The sequence below is a fragment of the Colletotrichum graminicola genome (genome assembly GCF_000149035.1).
Source record: "Colletotrichum graminicola M1.001 genomic scaffold supercont1.2, whole genome shotgun sequence".
Taxonomy (NCBI): domain Eukaryota; kingdom Fungi; phylum Ascomycota; class Sordariomycetes; order Glomerellales; family Glomerellaceae; genus Colletotrichum; species Colletotrichum graminicola.
In genome coordinates this window covers 815867-833472 of record NW_007361006.1, presented here as the reverse complement: position 1 = coordinate 833472, position 17606 = coordinate 815867, and the positions used below count along the sequence as shown (strand labels likewise).

The 17606-nt window shown below is 54.2% G+C and overlaps 5 protein-coding genes across 5 annotated transcripts; 1 reads left to right on the top strand and 4 right to left on the bottom strand.

The window, feature by feature from the left end:
* Positions 1-1598: 1598 nt before the first annotated feature.
* On the bottom strand, positions 1599-2024 carry GLRG_00704 (uncharacterized protein; the record flags this gene model as incomplete). Its single annotated transcript, XM_008091389.1, has 2 exons — positions 1599-1821; positions 1882-2024. The coding sequence occupies 2 exons, from the start codon at positions 2022-2024 to the stop codon at positions 1599-1601; spliced, it is 366 nt and encodes a 121-aa protein (XP_008089580.1).
* A 4518-nt stretch (positions 2025-6542) lies between these two features.
* On the bottom strand, positions 6543-7670 carry GLRG_00703 (transcription factor IIA; the record flags this gene model as incomplete). The annotated part of the gene is made up of 1 exon (XM_008091388.1): positions 6543-7670. One exon carries the CDS (start codon positions 7668-7670, stop codon positions 6543-6545), a length of 1128 nt encoding a protein of 375 aa, XP_008089579.1.
* A 1013-nt stretch (positions 7671-8683) lies between these two features.
* Positions 8684-10556, bottom strand: GLRG_00702 (WD domain-containing protein; the record flags this gene model as incomplete). The annotated part of the gene is made up of 2 exons (XM_008091387.1): positions 8684-8805; positions 8870-10556. The coding sequence occupies 2 exons, from the start codon at positions 10554-10556 to the stop codon at positions 8684-8686; spliced, it is 1809 nt and encodes a 602-aa protein (XP_008089578.1).
* An 850-nt stretch (positions 10557-11406) lies between these two features.
* Positions 11407-13807, top strand: GLRG_00701 (kelch domain-containing protein; the record flags this gene model as incomplete). Its single annotated transcript, XM_008091386.1, has 3 exons — positions 11407-11839; positions 11898-12831; positions 12889-13807. The coding sequence occupies 3 exons, from the start codon at positions 11407-11409 to the stop codon at positions 13805-13807; spliced, it is 2286 nt and encodes a 761-aa protein (XP_008089577.1).
* A 1232-nt stretch (positions 13808-15039) lies between these two features.
* GLRG_00700 (uncharacterized protein) lies at positions 15040-17397 on the bottom strand (the record flags this gene model as incomplete). Its single annotated transcript, XM_008091385.1, has 4 exons — positions 15040-15177; positions 15234-15414; positions 15476-16558; positions 16694-17397. 4 exons carry the CDS (start codon positions 17395-17397, stop codon positions 15040-15042), a joined length of 2106 nt encoding a protein of 701 aa, XP_008089576.1.
* Positions 17398-17606: the final 209 nt, after the last annotated feature.

Below are 17606 nucleotides of genomic sequence, written 5' to 3'. Positions count from 1 at the left end.
CACAATATGCTACCACGGCTCGCCGCTAGCTCTCGGATCCCCATGGCTGGCGGCCGGGATGAGGGGGGGGAGGGATATCCTGAGCCCATTGATTGCAAGGCCCGTTCCCAAGAGTCTGGTCGCACCGCGTCATGCAGCCAGCTCACTTCTGCAGCATGGGGGGGGGGGGGTGCCTCGTCAGCAGGCTCCGGCGGCATTTGAGCTCCAGCATACCTATGTGTGCTCCCCTCCACCCCCTGAAACACAGATCTCAGTACTTATACAGACAAGGAATCGGAATGAGTTTGGGTCATGCTTATCATGGAGTCCAATGCAATGGGCTCTAGTCCACTAATTCAATACCAGGCTGCCCTTGAGACAATCTCGGTGGCCCACCTACCGTTGCGAGGGGTACGTACGCATCATCGGAAGCCATGGTTGGTCCCAGCCTGCTGGGACCGATCGGCGCGAGCGGTATTAATTCCACGAGACGGTTGACGACTAAGCGGCTATACCTAGCGTGGCCATGGTCGGCTTTTTGCCCTTGTCTCTTCAGTCCCACCAAATCCTTTGTTCTGCAGGCTGCCAGCCAGCCTCAAAAGGGCGTCAAGGGGCTAGATCAAGTTCCCTTGCAAGCATTGGGAGACGGAGTCCTAATCGAACGAAACCTCTGTGTTGGAAATTGTACTCAAAGTTCCTTCCAACATGGCATCGATGGCCGAGACGATGGATGGGGTTTCGACCGGATGATTGGCCGTTGCTGGCCATAAGTTCCACGGCTTTCCCGCTTCCGTTCGGCGCTGCATACAAAAACGTCCCAGGGTCCGTAATGCTGTCTGAGGGCCCTGAGGCTGACATCGGGGGTTAGATGAGCTGGCAGTGGTGCTCAACCCTTGACCCCTGACACTAAGGACCCGACACTCTGGTACTGCATTTGGCCGCTACCCACACCGTGCCCATCCACTACCCGACTACCTAGTCACCTGAGTCGCAACCTACCTACCTACACTAGGTAGCTGCCTAGTGTAAGGTAGGCAGAGATGAGCAGAGCCATGTGGGCCCTCTTGTGCACGCAGTCTCTGAATCCGAACGAACCCCAGCCTCCGCGGACAATACGCAACAGGGATTCCAGTCAGTCGTCTCCTATCTTGCCATGTCCCAATTTGCAAGGTTGACGAATCCTCGCCTCGAGCCGGTACACGATGCGCTCTCTCAAGCCCTCTTGCAAGACTCGGGGACGCAGCAAGGCAGGAACCGACAACTGAGCAGAGCAGCTACTAATTGGCAACCTGCAGGTCTCAACTCCAGGCTAGTGATCTTTTCGTGACATTGGGCGCCGCTGACGACACCAAACCTTAATCGAACATGACCGGTGCGAGGAGGGACTTTTGCAATGGCCAACGCCAGCCGGATCGTCTGGAGAGCAATGTGTGCGCCACCCAGGCGCTAGCGACCGAATATTCAATTCAACCTCGGGCTACCTGCAAAGTGCTCGTCGCGGAGAGGAGAGACATGACAGCCCGACGCTGGCGATGCGAGAGTTTTGCATCGTCACTCACAACCAAGAGAGATAGATAGCCTACTACAGCACCTACGGTTGGAGTTGATATCGCATGAGTCTACTTTGCCAACATGTCTGGAACGCGAAACCTCCCTGGGAACCTGTCCACGCTACTGCCGAGTGACTGTCGCCGGTTCGTCGTCTCGCAGGCCAGGCAGGCATCGATGTTGACGCGCAGCTTCTCGACGGTCCAGGGGGTTCCGCCCCCGTCGACGGCAAGGGGTTGCTCGTTGGCAAATTTCCGTCCATTCGTACCTTTGGGTGGTCGCTTGTCCGTCCCTCTGATGATGGTGAGCTTCCTACTGTACCAGGGTGCTTACTATAGTACTATGGCATCTTACACGACAGGCGCTAGTTCGGAACACAAACTCGGAGGACCTTGATGGGCTCCACCGAGCAGGCCGAGTAGAATGACCTGGGTGTACCACTCACTCCTTTCGGAGGGGGCAGATCGATTCACAGAAGGCGTCAAATACGCCGACATGATGGAGCCTTGAGCCTCGTTTCGAGGCTCTGTGCAGCCCTTAAATACACTGGGCTGTGCAATGGGTCATCTCGAGGGTCTAGCAGCGCTTCGTTTGAGCCGGGGGTTCCAAGAGGACATATCCTTGGCCCGCGGGAAGCGTTCTGGAAGCAAAAGTGGACTTGCTCATCAATCCCGTCCGGAGTTTCCGGTTCCTTTTTCTATTTTTACTTTTTATACTCTTCTGAAGACGTTGCCTACCTTGACCACCTGGTTGGCGCTTACTGTGACGTTGTGGACAACTCCAGCGACGTGATGTCAGCGCCGATGTATCCGTACACTCATTCGATTCGTGTCATTACTGCGGCTACGGCGGGCTGCTGCAATCGAGTGTTGCCGCTTATATGCCGCCGTTGGGTCTTGCTCGCCGATCGCAACGATTACGGCATGGAAGTTACTTACAGCGCCGTGGGCGCTGGCATAACTATGGAACACTGTTGGGTTTTCCTTTGGGGAACTACCTCAAGCCCATCGCCTCACCCATGCAGATACCCTAGGCCTGGGCCCTTGCCTTGTTGACACAATATACAGTGTATAGCCCACCACATACCAGCGACGCAATGGCTCTGGATGCGGTATTAATGCAGCTTGATAATCAATCGTTACGTAGACGATTAGAGGGAGAAGAGAGAGAAAAAAGGTGGTGTACAATCATGGAATATGCAGCACGGCCAGGCAACATACAACCAGCCCACGAACTGGAGATAGGGTGCCAATCTTAGAGCGCGTATAAATGATTACACCAATTAGGCCCCTCCCTTTTAAGCAATCCACGTCCGACATGAGGAGCACACAAGAGCAAAATTTCCGAATGAAGCTAACCAACAGGAGGAGAATTCTGGATGTAATCCTGCAATAGCGGTTCCGAGTTCTCGGGTCAGCACTACCTGCTCCTCATTCACAAACGGAAACCGCACACCTCGAAGGCCGGCTTGTTTAGATGGCTGCTGCTGCTGCTGCTGCTGTTACCATCTCGGCTTGGATTGCATGTAGGTCATATCCAACGGTAATCAGTAACCAGAGTACTTTCAAATACAACTTCGGCATTGACTTGCGACCACAAAGACCAAGTTGTTCTCCCAAATGCCAGAGCCAGATGGATGGTTAAAGTGTGCGTTAAAAAGCCCATCGGTTTTCATATCCTGGACGGATGTTCTCAAAAACTTTCGTACCACTGTCCAGACGGCCGTGGATCGAGACGGCTGCAATGTAAGCTGCCTGGAAGCAGATCCTATGTGTTCCTGACGACAACGTGCATGCTCAGTTCGGGCATAGCACGACGCGGGTGACAGCAGTTTGCAATCATCATCCAACAGTGATGCGATTCAAACGTCGCCTGGAGGCCATCCACCCTGCTTTAGCCAGTCCTCTTGGCGCGGCCGGAATCATCGAAAGCAAGGGCAAGTTGCAAATGAATCGGATCAGACCTTGCATCAAGCTCGAGGGTATGCATAATACATAATACGAAGATCTCTCCTTACCTTCGAGATCATGGGGGTTGGATTATTCCCTGGCTATTGCTCGAAGACTAGCCAATAACGGGCGGTGGTGCCACTTGATGGGCGTCTCGCTCTTGTTGCGCCGCTCAGAGAGATTGCATGTTCAGGCAGCAGGTAGCGGATTCTACATTAACCTAAGCGCCGTCATTGAACACCAGGTCCCCGCCTTGAAAAGTTGAGAAGCAACTGAAATGGCGGGCTCGTCACACGGCTTCTGAGCGTCTCGCCCCATCCACGACCAGTAGGAACATCGTCCAACTGTCGCGGGCTGCCACGCATGCATCGATACCCTTCCCCGTTGACGAGCCATACCAAGGTGATACGTATGAGACCGAAACAGCCACCGCCATCCCTTGTTCGCCAGGGTCGATTCCAGCGTGCCATTCGATCGATGCCTATCGCACAGTTTTCAATTTTAGTTTTTATTTCATTTACCCGTCCGGGCCCAGGGAGGCGGGGGCCTCAGGACAGCCGCCGGTGGACCCGCCACGAGGAAGATGACGATCAGAACCCACAAACCAAGTCTCTCTTATGGGCATTTCTAGACGATGGAACAGACCGCTCTCCTCTACCCAAACAGGCTTCCAAATTAAACGGAACCCTGCTGGCGGGATGGCAGCCCTGTAGAAGCCTTACGTCGCTGGCGTTTCTGCACGAATACCCGCTGTGGGGTTAACCAAGGGAGACTGGCGACCAGCAAGCATTGTGAGCACGCGACGGTGGGCAGGGCCGGGTGTTGTCCAAAGTGGACGACGCCCTTGATTCGTTCCTGTCGATGGGTTCGGTTCTCATCAGCTGGGCCCTCTCGGCCCCGTGGACAAGTCTGGAGAGGAGCTCGCCGTCGTACGGATGGCCCCTCCCTCCGGTGATTACTCGGTGCTCATGACCGAGGAGCTCGTTGGCACCCCTCCCCTGGCATCTCCCTTCCCGGTCAAGGCACACCTGTGCCTCTCTCTTGGGCTTTGAAAACCGCAATCACGCAGGGACTGGGGCATGCGGATGGCAAAAACGGTTGCACCACGACTCGATCGCCCATTTGGGGGTGGGGGGTAGATCTCTACGTCTAGCTCTGCGTCCAGCCGGATGGGCACGGCTCAACGATACAGCAGCTCTAAGTCCTGAAAGTCCCTTCGCCAGTCAATAAAGATGCCAGACGAGGCGAGAGGCGATCTCGATGCGGGCAGGATTGGGGGACGGACCGGCGGTCTATGGTCGACAGGCCCGCGCGAGCGTGGGCGTGATAGGCCATTCTCCACACACGCCAACGGCTAGTTGGCATTTTTGACAGACCATTAGAGGACATGGGATCAGATCCGGAATGGGATATGTTGTCTGTAATGGCCCGAGGGCGACTCGGCCACCGGACCTAGGTCTTGTACATGGCTGCTCTAGTGGAATCTTGGTTCACAGTTGACGAGAATGCAGACGCTGAGAGACGCCCCTTAGCGGAATGCCGATCTGGCCTTGCCGCTTAAGCCCGGGTAGGATGATACACCACTAGCGCGAGCCGCTTATTAGGCTCGTCTTCTGATCAAGCCGCGGCAACGGACAGCGTGAAGTATATTCCCCGACCCAGTCTTCCCGGGTGCCTTCCAAAGACAGTGCCGAACGTCACATGGGGAAGATCGAGGGAGGCCGCTGTAGACGAAATGGCCGTGGCTCCAGAGCAAAAGGGATGTAGCAGCCATGGAGACTACATGTTTGTGTGACTTGACGGGCCAGCCATCTCAGGTTTACCTGTCTTGACCGCTTTTGTCTTTTGTTCTGTCGCCAGCCCGTTTCTGGGTCTGGCCGCCGGTCTCCCGTACACATGGGATAACTGCCGGCGCAGAGAGTCAAATCGGAAGACAAAAACGCATCATTGTGTGTTTGTCTGCTTTTTGTTTGTTTTGGAATCATCTTTGACGGGCCCCCCCCAGGGGGGGTCGGCAAGGCAACCCAAGAGGCATGTTAGATAGAGTTTGGAACAGCGAAGCCGAGACATCGAGCACAAGCAGCTTTGTGGCATGATCCCGTAGTCGATATGGCCCTTTGGACATTGGGTGACGGTTCCAACGGGGTTGAAGGAGGGCGCTACCATATGCTAAGAGCCCCAGAGCAGAGGAAGTAAATCTTACCCCATGAAAAGGAAGCCAGTCCTGCAATGGGAACTTGCTTTCTAGGAATACTATAGGCCATCTCGCGACCAGTTCACGTTCACGTCAACGCAAGGATGGGGAGCAGGTAGAGGGGGTGTTGTGGCAGCAGGTTTTATTCTGAGGGTAACGAAACCGCATGTTTTACTGTTGTACACTTTTGTAGGAGTTGTTAGGTGTCGTGAAATGAAAAAGGAGGTCAGCATTCCATCCATAACCTTCCTGATGCTCTCAAAGGAAACCTTGTTCTGATCCGCCTGCTCCGTAAAATTGTCACCTGCACGCACACTTCACCCATGTTGACGAACTGCATGGCTTCAATGAACCTTTCCTTCGCCCCCCTCTCAGCAGGTGATGCTTTCTGACGTGCTCTCTCTCTCTCTCTCTCTCTCTCTCTCTCTCTCTCTCTCTCTCTCTCTCTCTCTCTCTAAGCTCTTGCTTCTGATTAGCGTCAGCCCAGCTCGCCTCTTGTATCTTCTCTGAATGCAAGTCTCCTTCGTGTGTCAAGGCAAACACCAAGTTGCTGCGAATGATATGGATATCAACTCGGTTGCTGGTCGAGAAGGCAAGAAAAAAAAACCTAGTCGGGTGATCCAATTGGGTTTCTCGCGTCCAAGCGAAAACACTGTGTCGAGGGGTGGAGGGGGGAGACAGAGCCGTTCCGAAACGATATTGATGAGGCACCGAGTAGGCAAAAAGCAACTTCCCGCTTTGTAGCCCAGAAGGTTGCAATCTCCTGAAAGAAAACCCCTGAACTCGACGTCGCATGTTCAATGAGTGCGAAGCCCAGTAGTTTCTTCATGCCTTCAAAGCCCGAGTTGGTTAGGTGGGCTGTGAAGAGTGCTTTACCACTCGTACTCTCCAGTGGCCTTATGGAAGACGTACTCCTTGCCGTTGACGGTAAGGACGCCATCCTTCAAGACGCACTTCCACTTGTTCTTGACGCGCTGGACCTTGTCATACATACAGAGCATGATGTGGCCCAAACCCTCATCGTCGACTTCATCTTCGTCCTTATCTTCGTCAGGGTCGTCAAGATCCGAGTTGATCGCGTCTTCATCAACTTCATCGTCGTCGTAGCCATCGTAGGAAGCTATACCATGCTCTTTACCCTTGGAGTGCGTAGTGGCGGCGGACTTGTGTCTCGTGGCCTCCTTGAGTGGTAGCATCAACCCACCACCCTCCATGCTCTTGGCGTTCGCTGCAATCTGTGCGTGTATCATGCGGTCAATGTCGATGCGCCCGAGCTCGCGTTCGTTGCCATCAGCATCGCGGTGGACCAGTACACCTTCAAAGTCGATGTCGTCACCGGCCCCATCGGTTTGCGAAGGATTCACGCCGGGTTGACCGTTACTAGGGGGGCGTTGCTGCTGCTGCTGGCCTTGTTGAGGCACGCCAGGCCGGTACTGCTGCTGCTGTTGCGTAGGCTGGCCAGGCATCTGAGGAAGGGCCGGCTGACCGGCAGGTCTGTTGGTCGCCGAGGCTTGAATGGCATTGATAGAGCCGGCTCCTTTCTCACCGAATTGGCCCTGGATATGTTGAGCTGCGCGGTAAGCAGCAATGCCAGCACCCTCCTGCTGAGCCGAAGGCATAGACACATTCTGCATGCCCGGCTCTGGTTTGATGTACGGCTCCTCCTTGACTGGCACATTTCTAACTTGGTTGGCAGGAGGGGCACCAGGCAGAGGTAGGCCGGGTCCCGGAATCTGAGGACTCAGCTGAGCCTGAGAGTATGGAGCGGCTGGTGGGGGTGCAGCAGTCGTTGGCGGTGGTGCAGCAGGAGCAGGTGCATCCTTCGGGGGATCCCAAGGGAAACTCGCCACCTCGAGCTGGGAGAGCTTTTCCTGCCAGCCTTTCTTAAGTTCATCGAGAACGCTCTCATCAACTCCGCCCTCTTCGAAATCGACGCGCGAGGAGTTTATGACCTCGGCGATGATCTGTTCATAGACCGCACCGACCGCGTTGTTCGACATGGTGAAAATCCGTTGACAATTATCGCGTGCGTACTTGTCGGGGAGTTCAGTAAAAGCTAGGCTTCTGGGGGCGAGAAAACCAATGGACGAAGCACCTGGACGCACTTTCTGCTCCACGCAACGTTCCTTCTGTGGGATAATCGATCGGTTGTGGCGAGTATTCCGTCGTCACGCTGTAGGTTGCTTGCCAAGTCAGAGGATTGCCCGTTTTGACGTTCGCCTGCCTAATCCACCACTACTTGCTGCCCAGAATGGCGTGCGCGCTCAAAAACTCGACGACTGCAAAACTGAGATTGGACTCTGGAAGTTTACTTCGTAGTTCTCGTGGACCCCAGTTGGTGAAAGGGGCTCGCTGGTACCCTGATTTTGCGACTGTTGGTGTGTATGGGACAAGGTTGTCTTTGTTGTGGATTTCGATTTGAGGATCGAAGCAGGCGTTCGTTTGGTCATTAGTAAGCTGCCTACCTGCTGCGGGAAGGCTAAACTCAGAGAGGTACTGAGGTAGGTGGGTACGTGTCGGTATTAATGATCACCAAGGCCCCATTCATATGATAAGATAAGACAAGTGGGTTGTACACTAGTGTATGTCCGAAATGCGGGGTGAGGGAGGACCGCAATTGCACGGGGAAGACGTCTCGAAAGGTTGGCATGAGCCTTCAAAGTGTTCAAAACCAGTTTTATTTGCTTGAGGGTGGCAATCTGTCACTTAACTGCTGCTGACCCTCTCTGACCAGGAAGCACATAATTAGGGTGCATTTCTTCAAAAGCAGTACAAATCAATCTATCCCGTGCTGAATGGTATCGTCTGCGGTCACTCATGACCAAGCAATTTCATTTCCCGTCGTGGAGAAGCCCTTTCATGCCACGCAGAGTCGGATGCAACAAAACCCAAACTCCTCGCTGAAGATGACCCCAACCGCTAGGAACCCATGACCGACAAATGCCAGAGGAGATATACCTACATTTGATGACGTCGTTGGACCGACATTCGCCAGGCCTGGTCGGTAAGACATTTACCGAATCGTCATCTGCTTGACCATGTCCGCCTTGGACGACGAGGTGCTGCTGCCGAGACCGGCGCTAGTTCCCGCCTTCTTCTCGAAGACCTTCCAGAACTTCAAACTCTCATCAGCGGCTGGTGGGCGGGAATTAGCAAATGTCATAGTCGGAGTACATTGGGCTACATGTTTCTGACTTACCTGCGGTAGCAAGCATCTGTCCGTCGGGGCTGAGGCAGCTGTGCAAGACTCTGCTCTCATGTGCAGGAATCTCAACGTTGCGGACTAAGGTCGGGTAGCTCCAGATGCTGAGCGAGTTGTCGGGAAAGCCACTAGAGCTGACAATCTCGCGGTAGTGAGGGCTCCAGCGGAGGCTAGTGACCTGCGAGCCGGTGTCGATACTGTTGACGCGAGCACCCGAAGTAGAATTCCAGAAGTGGATATGGCGGTCATACGAGCCACCACCCGTAGCCAGGAGGTTCATGTTCCATGGGCACCAGGCAAGGGCCTTGACAGCGGCCTTGTGGTTGGTCTTGGTGAACTTAGGGACAGAAAGGGAGCGGGCATCCCAGATGGAGACAAGGTTGTCGTTGCCTCCAGTAGCAAGCTGGGCGCCATCAGATCGCCATTCGAGGCCACAAACCTCAGAGGTGTGCGAGACCAGTTCTGCCACCTTGTGCTCCGCGACGCGGACATCGTGATTGAAGACAAGCCCGCTGCGTGCACCAGTCGATAGGAGGTGCTTGTTCCAACCCATGACACCAACACGGGTGTCGTGGCCAAACATGCTACGAACCTTTTGAGCCTCAGCAACGTCCCAGATCTGGACTTCACCGGTGCCAAGCCCGACACCGACGTACGCGCCGTCACCAGACCATTTAACACTGCTGACGTACGTGTCAGGACTGGTCTCGAGAAGGCAGCTGACGCTTCCCTCGTCGGCGGACCACACGTAGACGTTGCGCTCAAGACCGATGGCGACCTGGTTGCCAGAGCTCCAGTCGAGAAGGTTGAGGTAGTAGTCGTCAATCAACCCAGGGGCATCGAGGACACGCTCCGGCGCGGTAGCGACACGACGGCGAAACTGGGCAGAGGTAGCGCTGGCAGGCTTCAAGGGACGGTTGTACTGTTGACGAAGGTCGATAGGCTTGGAAGACTCAGGAGGTGCAGGCTTGAACTGAAGAATTCGGGTGTTGAGACTAACGCCGCAGGCACTTGCAAGAGAATCTTGGTAGGCGACCGTGTTTGGAGAAAGACGGGAATAGGTAGTAGGCTCCTCGTCTTCGATGTTGAGGCCCTCGAGGGCAGCGATAGCGTCGTCGGTTGCAGACGAAAGAACATTTGAAGACTCGCTAGAGCTAGCCTTGGACCGCTTATCGGGGCGATCGAGTTTGCTGCTACCGGCGTTGGAGATGGCGGAGCTGGCGCTACGGTTGGGGATGAACCGGTCACCGCTATAGTTGACAGTAGTCTTGGCTGTCTTTTGTCTCAAGGAGCTCTTCTTAGACTTGGCGCTAGAAGGAGTCTTGGAGGCCCCAGAGCTGGTCAGTGTGAAGTCGGAGACACCAAGCTCAAGAGCTCTGCGGGGAGTCGAGACACCTCGGGCAATGTTGGACTTGGGCGAGTCGCGGTGGGATGACTTGATTGTGGTGGATCTTGCCAGGTGTGCAGTCAGGTTGCCACCGTAGGTCGACTTGCCAGATGCACGGTAGGCATCGTTGCCCGACTGCTTTTCAGGGGTGAAGGGAGAGGAGTTCAGGTTCACTGATACAGAGGTGGTCGAATGCTGACGGGGGGAAGGGGTCAGAGGCATCCGTCCGCCGGCGGTACGGGAAGAGAAAAGACCCTTGTGGGACTTGACGGGTGTTGATACTGATGCAGTGGCCATTTTGAATAGCGTATGTATGTGGTATCGTGATAAAGCGAGTGGTGAATCTCCGACGGATGCAACAGATGCGCCGAAGGAAGAGGTGTTGAGAGCTCCGAAAATCGAACGAGCTCCAAGAGACTCTAGCTAAAGGTTCCTGGATATTGTGGTTGTTGTTAGTATTCTGTCGTTGTGTGTTGCTCGAAAGTCGAAGTAGTGCCTGGACAAGAAAGGCTTTAAGTCGGGGGGCGACCAAATGGCTGAGGACAGCAGTGGGATCTAATAGACTCTGGTTATTCTTGTCGGATGGCTTTTTAAGAGGTTTGAGCCAGCTTGAGGGTGTAGAAGAAGAAAGTCTGAGATGGGTGTGAGGGTGAAGAGTGGAAGTGATTGAGGTTGGATACGGAGAGAGGAGAGCTTGAAGCTGGTCAGGAACTCTCACATCTTTTATTTACTTTGTGCCCCACCTACGTTGCGGCCGAGCAACGACGCTTGGACCGGCTCTGGGAATTCGACAAGGAGACGACTGGTGTACCCTTGCAAGGGGCGCTGGCATTGCTGCCAATCACGTGGTCGTCTGCTCAGGCTCTGCCGCTAGCCAGGCAAGCCAATCAACAGAGGAGCCCCTCTTCACACCGTCTGCAGTTGCCACGACAGGAGACGGAGCCTCGGATTGTCAATGCAGGAACATTAGGACCTCCACTATCCCAGCGTGCGACGGCAACCATCGCCGTACGTCCTTTATCACCTTCTCGTTTCGCGCCCTTTCGTTGCTCACAATACACTCCTGCTTAGGCAGCCTACAACGCAGCGACATCATCTCTTCAGCGACTTCGGCGATTGAGATGACTTGTTAGCAACGTTGCCCATCATGGCCCAGCCCCAACCGTCACCAGCAACACCCGGAGCGCTGTCCCAGTCTCTTTTCGGCGGACCCGCCTCACAAGCCTTGACAACGCCGAATCAAGCCTCGACTGCGCTGTCGCAGCCGACCCCGTCGCCGATGGACCAAACACCAGGATCGGCCACGTCGAGTAACAATACCTACATCATGCCCAACTCGCCTATTAAGAACAGGGGTACCTTAGATGGGTATCGTCCCAGGGTGACAAGAACCTTGGGGCAGCGACCGGCATGTTTGGTCAACGCCTCGGTCACGTACTGCGGCAACAACCACATCTATGCCTTCGGAGGGTTTGATCAGTACACCGATGAAGTGTACAACCACGTTCTCAAACTGGACTTGGTTAGCCATCAGTGGAGTCTAGTGGATAACTACGGCGATATTCCCGGCGTACGCATGGGTAAGTTCTCTGTGGGATGACTCGCAGCGGCTTTCATCATATCTAACACGGAGTCTAGGCCACACGGCTACCCTTTATCAAGGCGACAAGTTACTCGTCTTTGGCGGCGAAAATGAGCATCGAACCTACCTATCCGATTTGATCATATTCAACCTGAAGACAGCGCATTGGACACAGCCCCAAGTTACAGGTCCTGTGCCGAAAGGCCGGGCACGACACGCGGCAGTTCTACACGAAGACAAGCTTTTCATTGTTGGCGGCATCACCGGTCATGATAATTACGTTCTCGACGACATTTGCTACCTTGACCTGAAGACCTTTACCTGGTCACGATCCTGGCGTTTCGTAGGTCGATTTGACCACTCAGCCTATATATGGGGTGACAGAGTATGGGTCTTTGGCGGGCTTTCCGAGGATATGGACAAGATCGGTGATCTCTGGTGGCTCGACCTCAAAGGGAGTCCAGCTTTCGAATCCACACCTCAAGTTGGTATTTACGACCGCCAAGCGGGTACCAGTCGAGCTGTTGGCTCGCCGCGACAGCCCTACTCACTGGCACATCCGCCGCCAGTCGTTGGGACGTCTGGGTATGCCGCCAACTCCCGGACACAGCAGGTAAACCCGCCATCATTTCAACTCAAGGCTTTAGCTCCCATGGCTCCCGGAACCATTTCGTCCCTCAAGTTCGTGTCCGGGCCCAACATACCCTCGCAAGGGTCTGGTATCCATTTTCATGTGTACTCTTCGGGTACCCTCCTTGACTTCGTCACTCCAGCGGCAACGATTACTTCCAAGGAGTGCTCTCTATCAGCCTTGGACCTGGCGACTCTACGATGGCAAAAGCTCGCTGAGGGTCGTGATATATTCAAGTCGGGCTATCGCTGGCACTACTGCACAATGAACGAGGATGGCACGAAGGCTTGGCTTCTTGGCTGTCCGACCGACCCGGCTGCATCGGATTTGGGCCCTAACGGGTTTGAGGAATACCTCAGGTGAGTTGTTTCAACAGTACCTGGTCGTACGTGTCTTTCTGACAAGACATCTCACAGTGATATCATGGAGATTGATCTGCGCCGGTTTGGCTTCCTCGGGAACAACCTATCCTCTGAGCCACGCATAGAGTCGAGGCCAACGACGCGAGTGGTCGACCAGCCTTCCAAGGGCCTTGGTGCTGATTTGGCTAAATTATTCGATCAGCCCCCTGAGAGTGGCAGTGGCACTGACTTTGTCATCACAGCCCTTGAGGGCGATTACGAAGACGATGATATGATGAGCCGAGCTGCTGACGCCTCTGCTGACCAGAACTGGTTGGCACCTGACGCCCCTACGTCTCAACCGATTCACGTTCATAAACTTATTCTTCAAGCTCGCTGGCCGCATTTTGCCCGACTTTATAACTCCCAGATGGCAGAGTTCCATACCAAGAAGATGCACATACCTGAACCATATACAGTGGTTAAGGCGTTCCTGTACTACTTATACACAGACAGCATCCATGGAACATCAGTCAATGAGAGTGGCGCCACTACGGACTTGTCGGACGTGGCAGGCCTACTGGTCATGTCAAACATCTACGGCATTCCCCATCTCCGGCTGCTCTGCGTGAATCGACTTTCCAAGGAGCTAGATGTCGATCATGCCTGTATCATCTGGCACTGTGCTGGGCTTGCAAATGAGGAATGGCTCCGCAAACGTGCAGCGCAGTTCTGCCTCACACACTGGGGTCGCATTGTCCGCACACAGGGGTTCCTGCGACTGCCACGATCAGCGCTGGTTGAGCTGTCTCAAGAAATTGATATGGAAGGCCGCGTTGTGGGTGGCGACGAACTGGAGTATGTTGGCGGGCTGGCAGGCTCACGTTTTGGTGACGGCTGTTCCATCGTAAGTCGGAAAGAGAGTATTGGCAGCAACCACACACAACTCCTTGACAGCGAGGCCGATGATGAAGATGGCATGGAGATGAGCTGAGGTCTCATGGCAAATAGATGCCAAATGGTAAATGATGCAAAATGCGCTGGGTCCCGCAAAATACTTTGCTTGCTTCAAAAGGGGGACATGCGGCAGCGGACGAACTGGTGGTGAGGTACTCAAGACCACCTGAGCTGCTAGACGTGCTGGCACGGTCTATCTTCCCTCAATTTTACGATGGCGAACAAGTAACGACGAGATGGCTTACTGCATGGTCTGGTGTTGCTTGCTTTACTACAGGTGCGGTTCTTGTTTTTTACTTGGATGGTGGAGTTGTGGCATTGTAGTCTTTATTGTAGACAGCGATATCCCGAAAGTTCAGTAGCAGAGAAGAGATTTGTTTTTTTTTTTTCCCCTTCTTCACTTCAGAAGTGTCCTTGATTCCATTCACACGTTCATTCTATAATTTGGGAAATTTTAAAGCGCAATGAAAACAAAAACTCGAACTTTTCCCATCCAATGTCCGACTTCGACGCCTTGAGACGAATCATGCGTCATCAACGTGCAACCCCCAAAACCTTATGGGAGACAATCATCTCCAAAAAGACAACGAAAACGACAAGGCAAGGAACTACTTGATGGCCGCGATGCAAAACAGACATCCTTGTCTGGGTCTTTTTTTCTTTTCTTTCGTTCTTCCTTTGTTGTCCAAACTCATACAAGACCACCTTCCTGACCAGATCCATCAGTCATGTCCCCATGGCCCTTCTTTTGGCCTTTTCGTGTATTTCCGTGATAGCATCCTGTGCATACACATACTGTAAACGTGTCTGCAACACATTCGTCGCCTGCCGTTCCCAATGGCAAAGAAAAAGACGCCCCAACGCGAGGAAGTCGAATTATCGACAAAACTCAATCAGAAAGAAAACCAAACAACGCTGACCTCCTATCATGGCCTCGTAGCCATCTACGCTCGTTCGCTTTCGCAGAGGCGCGTATTAATCTAAAAGGGGATGTGCCGCGTGCCAAGCGTCGCAAAGCGATACTGGTAAGTCTATGAGGGTATAAAAACGGAGAAGAGCAGGCTCGGTCGACCAGGGAGCTATCCATGAATGCAACGAAACGCCACGCCGTATGCCGCAAGCCACCTATGTGGCCGAAATATATAGTCGCGACTCCACGACCGTAGTCAGGTTGCAGGAGAGATTTAGGTGACCACGATAATCTTTTGAAAGTACCCACCGAGTGTCGGGACCGGTGGGCGCGAGAGAATCGCATGGTCGAATGCTCCGTTACATCATCTGGTCTTCACCGATACCGGGCAGGTTGGACATCGAGTTCTCCATGAGGCCCGGGAGGCTGGCGAGGTTATTGAGTCCCGCAGCCAGGAACTTGAAGTCGGGGTTACAAGGTGCTGAGTGTCCTTTGTGCTGTTCTTCGGGTTAGACTTGGCAACTCGATAGTTTGAGGCAGGGATTGAACTCACGTATTTGAGACCGTTAAGGTTCTTGTAGCGCTTGCCACACACGTCGCATGAGAACGGCTTCTCCTTTTCCATTCCCAGCGTGCCGGGATACGGTGTGCTGGTTTCGGGATTGACGATTGAGAAAGTTCCATCGCCGTTTTCGTGCAGCTGTTGTGTCTGGTGACCGTGCGTCTTGTGGTACCTGTTTCGAGTCATGTTCAGCCACAAACCACATTAAAGCTACTGAGTCAAGAGAAACTTACTTGAGACCGTTCTGGTTCTTGTATGCCTTTTCACAGCCAATGACAGGACACTTGAAAGGTTTATGCTCCTCTGGAATCATCATTGCCCCAAACTTCTGGATCAGAGCCTTGTTGGCCGCGCTATTAGGCTGGCTAGGGTCGAAGCCCATTCCGATGAGGTGTGCTTGGATAGCTCGTTGCTGGTTGGTCAAAGCACCGCCAGGGCTGAAAAGATGCTTGCCGGGGTCGTTGATACAGAATTCGGAGTTGCCGTTGGAGTTGCCGAAGTTTACGTCCCCAAAGTTGGAACCGTTGAGCTCCATGTTGCCACCCATAGGCATTCCCGGCAGGTCTTCGTCCATGTCGTCTATAGAAGGCATCTGTGAGTTTTGGAGAAACCCGTTGTTCGGCCTCTGCTGCTGTGGCGTTGTTTGTTGAGTAGTAAGCGTGGGCGTGTTGACAGAGGATACCGTGGGGTTGTGCTGCAGACCAAAGCTTGCGGCTGCAGGAGTAGGCGGCTGAGATGTCCGAAGACCTTGAGTGAGACCCGAGGCGTTGACGTGCAACTGGGGTCTTTGCTGTTGACCAAACATTTGTCGAGTCTGAGACACTGAAGAAGCACTGTCGTCCATCTCCATTGTTCCCAAAGCGTCGTCCATCTCCATGTCACCAACTGCATCCATTTCGTCAAGATGCGACATTTGTGCGTGCTGCTGACCAGACATGTTTTGCTGACCAAGCTGCATCCCAAGACCTCCTATGCCCCCGCCGAGATTAGAGCCTGGGCGACTTTGCTGGCCGAGCTGCGACATGGAAGTGGTGTTTTGTTGCTGAGTCTGGGGCCTTGCGCTGCTGGCTCTGGAAGATGGCTGGGTAGGTATCGCGGCGAACTGAGAGGAGAAGGGTGCGTTACGCGCTGTGTTTGGGCTGGGCTGAGTATGCGATTCTTCATAGTGCTGCAGAAGATCGTGGAGGTTGGGCAGGTTGAGGCCGCAGCAGGTGAAGTCCTTCATGAAGCTAGCCTCGAGTTTAGGCAGGTAGGAACCAGAATGGAAAGATGGCGAGGCTTGGTGGGCAAACGGTGATGTGCCGGCCATGGCAATGCTAGTGAGGGCGGTCAGTACGATTTCTTGCGCGCAAGGGCAGCGATTTTAGTGAGTCGGGCAACATGTGGCAGGTCGCCACCGAGGAATGCGGGAGACGCAGACGATGAACTGACGCCGGGTATGGGGGACATACTCATCGCGAATAAAGCTGCCGAAAGACATTCCTCCCCAGCTTGCGCCGCCCATCAGGCTGCCTGCCAGAGACTCTCGTCGTTGGCGGTTGACATGATCGCGGTTAGGATTCGCCATAGAAATTGGCTTGGGACCAGCGCTGACAAAGGAGTCCTGACGACTCCGACCCATGGCCGAATCCATGGCTGGGCCAGTGGTCATATCAATACTCTTTGTCGGGGGGGGAGGAGGGAAGTCGAAAACGTCGTCGGGCAAGGCGAACGGATTTCTGTCGAAGCTAGATTTGGCGGGGGGCACTGGAGGGGAGGTGGATGAAGGGTCCCTCGTGCTTGTGGGTGTGGCAATGGTGATTGGCTTGGAGGTCCAGAGGCCTGCGCGGGAATCACGCACGTCCAAAGGATGGGTGGGCGTGAGTGGCTGAGGGGAGGGAGAGTTGGAGGTGAGATAGGCAGAATTGGAGGAGCCGGGCGAAGGAGTCGCAAAGGCAGCGTTGTCAAGAGTAGAAGATGCAGGAGCGGCGGCGGCGGCGGTGGTGGTGAAGGAGGAGGTCGACGCACGATAACTAATATTATCGGCGCTGGCGTAGTCACTTCTGCTGGGCGTGCGCCTGTCCTCGCTGTTGTGGGCGGCGGCGGTGGACCGGGGCGACGGGTCCCTTGGGTCCTCGGTACTTGTTGGGTTGAACCAGCGAAAAGCGCTCCTCATGACGGCTGGAAGTAGCCGTTGTATTGGGTTAGGTAGGGGGGCCCGTGGCTCCCAGAACGTTTCTCGACCCTTTCTGTGGGTACTTATTAAATCGGGCCACTTGCTGCAGCCGTCGGATGAGTCCCGAAAAAGGAGATCGAGTCCGCGTCTCAACTAGCAAGATGTCAAGAGGGCCAGGTCGGAGAAAGCAAAGGGTTAAAATAAAAGAG